Below are 7,935 nucleotides of genomic sequence, written 5' to 3' on the forward strand. Positions count from 1 at the left end.
AAATCCAGTTTACAAAGGGAAAATCTTTTGCTGCATTAGGAGAGAGAGAGAAGGTTCATCGGTGTCATTTGCTTGGATACGAGAGCGGTTTACCGACAAGTCGAAGCCTATATAGTACAATTGTGTCTCATGTTCATTCAACATATACACTTAAAGTCTGAAGTCAAATAACCACAAAACAACTTCTAAACAATATCCATGTCATTTACTGGGATATAAGAGGGATTTTCCAAATATATAACCCAATGCAATGTCCCCATACTTCCATCTTTCTCCTCCAACGATCATAATCTTACTAATCGTTGCATTAAGCACAGCTAAATTTTTATTAGAATTAGCCCATAGGCAATATCCAAGATCAATCATCGACCAGAAATCCTCAGCAACAACGTAGTCAACACAGTATCTACAACATCCAACACCCATAGCTAGCACAAGACATTAAGCTCCCCTTCCCATAACCCAGCAATTCTGGATTATCAAGATCAATATAATAAATTCTTAAGGGCCAACACTAATTTAAACTGCAAGAAACAACATAAACAAGCAGGTTTATAAGGCATGTTTATGACCACTTAAGAGAACTATAACTCTACAGTAGCCATATACCCTTGAGAACAATCCCCATCACTGTAAAGGTCCAAAAATTTGAACGATCCACATACACACCAACCAATCGATAACATTTTTTATGGATACGGTCAGAGCAGGCAGTATTCATTATAAACAACTACAATCCAGAAGCTTTGCATTTTACTAAGATGATATGCAAACCTTATGCTGTCTATTAAAATCAAACATATTTGACATTGAGGATAGACATCCGCCAAGAACACCCCTGAGGTTTCAAATTTCTATTATACTCTGAATAAAGAGCCGTATCTTTAATGATGAATCTATTCCCACATTGTTGATATGCTTCACAATGCGATTTTGGTTAAGGAAATCTATTTCCTCCATTCAGCATAGTCGAAACCCAGATGACCAAAAAAGCCTCTCTGCTATAAACCAAAAGCCTACTAAATAACTCCTGTAAACTTTTTATAAAAGAATATGTGAAGCGTTTTCTGTACAGAACACGCTGTTTACAGATGTTAAAGAAAAATCAAACCCTTGATTGATGAAGTGCTATATAATAGAATAAAAAGGTGATTCAGATAGAAAGAAATAATTGTAACAAAAAATAGTAGCAGAATTTGCCAAGTTAATTACAAAAGCATCACATGCAGAAGACTAGGGTCTACTTGCTAGGTGACCAATGTTTGATTAAAGTTATAGGATATAGGATGAGAATATCAGTAGCAACATGCACCTATGCCGTGAAAATTTGAGCTCATGGTAGTCCTTTATCCTAAAACATTGGTATTCCGACTTCTCATCTTAATATGAAATGCCAACTAATAACATCATCCATCAACATCACCCCAGCTAAATTGAAACTAGAATTGCAATAGACTGCCGAGCAGCTATATGCAGAAATTTGTTCCAATACAGAATACACAGTAAATCCAGCTGATGAATAAAGCTTTAAAAAGTTCATATCTGAAGTTAGAAGTATTATTTAACATACATATAATTGGTTTAGTCCAGCTTATTTATCAAACCGAGATTTTACCATGTAAATGATTGCCCCTAGTTCAATCAGAAGAAATTCAAAGCCTACATCACTCAACACTATCCATTTGAACCAAAAAGCCATCTCACTGAAGTTTGTAAATTTGTTCATCAAGATTGAGGCTTAAAGTCAAATCGCAGATTAATATTTTGATATAAGACTAAGACCTGGAACACCATAGAAAAATTCAAATCCCTAATTTTCTCCTCAGGCTTCAAGGTAAAAGTATCAATAGACGCACTCAATCCACAGGAAATATAGTATACAGAGAGGCAACTCTGCCTGATCTCACAAGTAATAATCAATGTCCTCAAACTATTATGCAGAGCAAAAGAAGCTCCATATATCAATCAAACTCCATCTTATAGTTGTAATATCGTCTACACATCTTACACACAGTGTACCAGTGTCTATATAAAGGTGCTTTCAAAAGCCACGACCTAAAAACTCACGCTGATGACATCTAAGATCTGACAATGACAATGGAGAAGTAGGAGACACGAGAGGAGAGAACTTCAGAAAAGTCTAAATGGAAATAGTAGTAGAGAAAAATAGATAGATAAAGAGATTTGGAAATAAACCCCCTTGCCACAGGAAACAAAATCTAGTCCCAAAGCCATGCTAAGAACTAAGACTTGACCACCTCCACTTCACCTGCAAGTTTTCAATTGAAAAACCATTGGTATGATAACAGTGTGCTCTTACGGCCAGAAGTAAATAATATGGAGTAAAAGGTATTAGAATTACTCTGTGTCATTGAGCCTAATAGTAATAGCCACGTCCATATGAGCGATCATCTCCATAAGATGATGAATATGGACCTCCACCATACTGTAACATAATGTGACAAATAAATATCAACAGTCACACAGGTAAACTCAGGTAAAGAACAGATAACCACGATACTCACATCCGAGCCATAATAATGTTGAGAGTAGAGACTACCATCAGATCCCAGATCATCTGATATGAACGTAACCATTAGTTTGTATAGGTAAACTGATGAAGACCAAGACCAAGCAAAAGCACCAATTTTTGTAGATAAAATACATACCTCGATATCGGCTGCCATGAAGTGATACAGCAGAATCAGAATGATCCAATCGAGGGCGATGCCTACTAGGCTCTGCAAAATCAGGATCCTGGTCCTAAAAGCAAACGAAAATTGTAAATGAAACCGAATTACAGCATCGCATGCAGCAAACACCTTCCCAAAGGAAGTGTATCCAAGAAAATGGAACATGAAAGTTTGCAACTTACTGTCATGTAATATGATCTCTTTATCCCACGGGAAGCATCATCATACAGATACGGGTCATCAAAATGCCTTCCCGTGAATGACCTGTTATATCCATCTTCAAATGAATACGGATGCCTCCTAAATGAATCATATTCACCGTGGCCTCTATCAGTTGAATGATGCCTCATTCTGTCTAGGTAAGATCTCGCAGGCACTGGGCGTTGATGATGAGCACCTCTGAAACCCCATCTCCCCCCTGTTTATGGAGTTGATAACAAAAGATAGTTACAACAGAAGGTTTAAAAAACTGCCATCAGTTTCATGAATCTTTGCAATCTTCTATTTATCATTTAAGAAAGTTTAAAAAGCAAAAGGATGATCTTCTTTTAATTTTTTCATCTTTTTTATTTTTTTCGGAGAGGGAGATCTAGCCACCTCGTCCAAAATTCTGCCTTCCATGAAAAGGAGGATATGGGCTGTCAAAATCCTGGTTATTGGGAAAGCCCATTCTCCCACCATGTCCAGGACCACGTGGGTTGAAACCCCTACCATACTGGAAGTTTGCTTGGTTGAAAGGACGTCCACCTCGTCCAAAACCCCTTCCTGTGCACAAAGCAATTCACCACACTTACAGCCTATCACATGAAATCAATAAGAACCTCAGTTAACCAATACAGATGCATCTGTACCAAAATATCTTGGCAAAGTGCTGCTGCCCCCATGGCCAATTCGAAAACCTCCACACATTCCACCTTTCACAGCCTGCATCTTGGGTAAAGGATTTGACAGTCTCGCCCGCACTTTAACCTAGAAAAGGGAGTGAAAGCAATAATAACAAAAAGCAGTTAATGTGCCCAAAAAAAGCTCATAGAAAAAGTACACGAGGAAAATATATAACTCTGTGTTTCAGAGCCATAATAATCACAAAACTCAAAGGCTCCTTTGCAGTCCATTTAAGCGATGAATTAACGATCTCTCTGTAAATCTATCTGATTACAGTCTGACAAAATACTTGTGTGGTAATATTGTATCACACAATGAAAACCAGCAGTGTCTCCTAGCAGTATGCTCAAATAATTTACAGGACAAATAATTGAAAGTCTGTATACCTTTGAGTCACCATCACTCAATCCATTGGTGTTTATGCCCTCAACACATGAAACAGCAGCTTCATGTGTGGCAAAATCAACAAACCCAAAATCCTTCCGCTTTGCCGTTGACATATTTCTTGCTAACATAATTCGTGCGATTTCCCCAAAACCTTTGAACATCTCCCTCACACGATCTTCGTCCCAGTGAGGAGGGAGCCCATCAACAAATACTGACTTAACCTGGGCCATGACCTCTGGATCCGGCTCACGTAAAGGCTCAGCAAAAGCCACTTTGGCAGTTCTCTCAGGGTGGCCAAATATTACATCAGGTTTTTGGAGTCTTTTATAAGCCAGCATAGCCTCAGCATGACAATAGAACTCAATGAATGCAAAACCACGGCTCAACCCTTCATGTCGGGGATCTGCTACCAAAGTTATGTTTTCGACACCTTCTATTCCATAGTCCTTCAGCTTTTGTTTTATCTGAATTAGTAAATAAAAATAATATGAGCTAGAGAGAACATAGTAAATCAATGATTCTATACAAACAAACTAGTATTGATCTTACAGCTTCTTTTGTCCATGTGTTGCAAATATTCCCCAAGAACAACGTGTCATTGTCCTCACTTGGTGCAGTCCCACATCGCTTCCCATGTATCTAAAAAACCTGAGAATCAGAATTACACTGGACTATCTGCAATATATATATATATATGTGTGTGTGTGTGTGTGTGTGTGTGTGTGTGTGTGTATACATGTATACACATATATATATACATATATATGTGTATATGTATGTATGTATACACATCCAAGTAAAACAAGCATGAAGTACACATTCATGCATAAAAAACATGAATTAAGAAAACAAGAAAAAGATTCATACAACAGGGTTTTTCATTTCTGACAAAGCACGGCTTGCTTGCTCCTTTGTCGCAAACTGGACAAATGCATACCCCTTATTCTTGTTTGTTGATGGATCCTTGTGGATGCGAACTTCAACAACCTCCCCTGCATGCTCGAATACCTTTCTAATTTCCTCTTCCGAAGCATCCCGATCCAACCCACCAACAAATATTTCCCTTTCTTTCCTTATCTTGCGTTCTCTTGCAGCTGCATTTGATTCTACGCGCTCTTCATCGGATGCCTCAGCTTCCGGCTCATTTTCAGGCACATCATCATCAGCAAAATCTTCTCCACCAAATTCCTCGTGAACCTCTTGATCACTAAGAGCCTCAATTTTTTCACCACCTGCTTCATCTATGGAGGCATCATCCCGTTTCAACTCCTCATTGGTGCCTTCGTCTGTGTCAATGGTCATGTTTTCAGGTTCTTCTTCATCCTTGGTGCTTTTGGTTTGCTTCTCCTCTTCTTCCTTCAACTGCTCTTTCTCTTTTCCTTTACAGGGATCTTGAGCCTGTATAGAGTTCACATAAGTGGTCATGGATTCTACATCCTTTGACAAATCTTCAACATTTTCAATAAAAAGCTTTTCTGTGTCACCAATTTCCCCACTGTCCTTTTCCAAGGACCGTTCAAGATCACCAATATTATGATCCTCCGTGGCTAGCTGAGCATTTTCATCCAAAGGCTTTTCACTTGTTGCAGGTTCATCAATTTTTGAATCATTTATTGTTTCATTCAAGGGATCTTCATTCTTTACCATCTCAACTTCACTACCTGTTTCCTTTGAGGGTCCTTCATTCTTTGCCTTCTCAACTTCACTTACTGTTTCCTTTGATGGTCCTTCATTCTTTGCCTTCTCAACTTCACTTACAGTTTCCAGCAAGGCTCCTTCATTCTGCATCTCCTCAACTTCACTTTCTGCTTCCTTCCAGTGTTTATCATTTTTTACCTTCTCAGCTTCAACTGATTTCTGTGTCTTTCCAGAAGCAGCTCTTGTGGAAACTGGAGTTTTTTTAATCACTTTCCTTACAACCTTTCTCACAATTCTAGTGCTAGAAGCAGGTTTTGTTTCTGGCATGGCATGAATAGCTTCATGGGATGCTTTAACTTGATCGACCACTAAACAATTAGAAAAATAATGTCACTGCTTGGCCGAAGAACATAATGGAAAAGCTCAAAAAACCAAAACAAAAAAGAATAACTACAAGATGCACATCGCATTCTCACAAAAAATAGCAAAGCAGACAAAAAAGGAGCATTAATAAATAAAAAAAATTAAATACATTAATCCCGTTGATCAATCAACCACTAATCACTTATACCACTTGTTTGAGCCCCCTTTTGTCAAAAATACATCATCTAATACACTAATTTTACAGGTAAATTGAAAAAAATTTCTTATTTTTTAACCATGCATTCTCCAAAGAAAACACTATTTCAAAATACCTTTTTTTTTCCTCCAAAATGGGCTAAAAAAAGGGCATAGTTTTTCATTTCCCTAAAACATTGACAACTTAGTAATGAGAAACAAGAATTAGAATATTAGTATTATTATTATTATCATCATCATCATCATCTAGACTGAACATAGCAACTACTAATACGGCACAAAAAGAACTGGTCGATAAAGAAATGAAGATCGACATAAATCTCAATAAACCTGATTGTTCGGGCTCCGATTTGGAGGTCGCGTCACCAGGCTTGACTTGCTTTGCTCTGGCGGCGTTGGCACGCTTTGTCACCAGAGTCTTAGGCGTTGCCGTCTCAGTAGCCGGAGATTCAGTCGGTGGATCAACGGAGGACGTAGGAGTTTGTGTTTTGGCGTTGGCAGCGGACCTCTTTCCGGCCTGAGGTGTCCTTTTCGCCGGCGCCGCTGATTTTGGTGAGTCGGAATTCCGAGTTCGCATAGTGGATCGATCAAACGGATGAGTGTGGAATATGAAAGAGCCCTAAAACTTGAGCCACATGTTTACATTTTATATAAATTTAATAACATAGTGCTAAACTTTTTTCCTCAATATTTTTTATTATATTACATCATCAATATTTCATTAATTAGCACGATCATTTTCAATAACGGTTTTCACCGAACTAACCATTCGTGTTAATTTTCAATAACGATTTTCATCTAACGAGGTCATGAATGCGCCAACTTCAAAGTAAACTAGAAATTAAATACAAAAAGCAAGAAGACAAATTTTAGATACAATTAGATCAAAATTTTCAAAACCCACCGTTATGAATAAATAAATCAATTGCTGCAATAATGAACATGAGACAAATTAGAATTTGCGAGCTTGATGCTATAAAAAATTGTGCCTGGATCAAGTGAGGTCAATATGCTAATTGAACTTGGAATTCGAACTCGAGATGATCACAAACAACTCTCCTTAGGACTTGAAACAAAGGATAAAATGTTTGACCTCGTAACCCATTTGATGCAAAAATTATGTCCAATCTTTTAGTAGAGAGATAAGCAATAACAATGTGTTGTTAATTATGAGGCTAAAAAGTTTCTGTATTAAAAAAAAGGTTGAATCGCAACTTTGACAGCCCCCACCGTCCCGCAGCAGGCCAGAAAACAAGAGCTGCCTAGCTAAGGTTTCTGTATTTATAATATTTTAGGTAGCATATGCCTAATAGAACTAGGATTCTGTAGGCTATAGGTTGCCTCCCAAGTATCTAGGAAAATTGTGTCCTTATAGGCACGGGAATTAACTCAATGCCCAATTGAAAAATGATTGATTGAGGTTACAAGTTGGGAGCGAATGTGCAATAGCCATGAAGAAGAAATGAGATATGAGATGTAGGACTCTGTGATGAGCCTCTGAGACCAAGGTTGATGGGCCTTCTCTCCGAGGGCTCGTGGCATATGCCACTACCAATCAATTTTACTAGAGGAACTGAAAATGCCTAGAGCTGAGCTAGTTGGTTGTGTTCATGTCAAGAACCACCTCTTTATGGGAGGTGAGCTTTCGGGAAGCTTTGACAGCCAGCATCCTCCAGGTAAGATTTGATTTTTATGATCTTGTCCCAATTGTAAATGATATAAACCAAAGGAAGAGAAGAAGAAGAAGAACCAA

General features: G+C 38.1%; 1 protein-coding gene across 1 annotated transcript; it reads right to left on the minus strand.

The window, feature by feature from the left end:
* Positions 1-1,849: 1,849 nt before the first annotated feature.
* LOC111365392 (nucleolin-like) lies at positions 1,850-6,818 on the minus strand. Its single transcript, XM_022985894.1, has 11 exons — positions 6,513-6,818; positions 4,833-5,971; positions 4,515-4,604; positions 3,965-4,429; positions 3,545-3,662; positions 3,291-3,458; positions 2,876-3,111; positions 2,670-2,763; positions 2,526-2,578; positions 2,363-2,446; positions 1,850-2,269 (listed from the first exon to the last, which is right to left on the minus strand). Exons 1-10 carry the CDS (start codon positions 6,757-6,759, stop codon positions 2,378-2,380), a joined length of 2,679 nt encoding a protein of 892 aa, XP_022841662.1. The 5' UTR covers positions 6,760-6,818; the 3' UTR covers positions 1,850-2,269; positions 2,363-2,377.
* Positions 6,819-7,935: the final 1,117 nt, after the last annotated feature.

The sequence above is a fragment of the Olea europaea genome, chromosome 17 (genome assembly GCF_002742605.1).
Source record: "Olea europaea var. sylvestris chromosome 17, O_europaea_v1, whole genome shotgun sequence".
Lineage (NCBI taxonomy): Eukaryota > Viridiplantae > Streptophyta > Magnoliopsida > Lamiales > Oleaceae > Olea > Olea europaea.

Bases quoted from the DNA above. Each gene is read 5' to 3' on its own strand.
- LOC111365392 (XM_022985894.1), bottom strand. From the start codon at position 6,759: ATGCGAACTCGGAATTCCGACTCACCAAAATCAGCGGCGCCGGCGAAA. The intron at 2,764-2,875 runs GTAAGTTGCAAA...GTTTGCTTTTAG, and splicing joins AGAGATCATATTACATGACA to GACCAGGATCCTGATTTTGC. The intron at 2,447-2,525 runs GTGAGTATCGTG...ATTATGTTACAG, and splicing joins AACATTATTATGGCTCGGAT to TATGGTGGAGGTCCATATTC.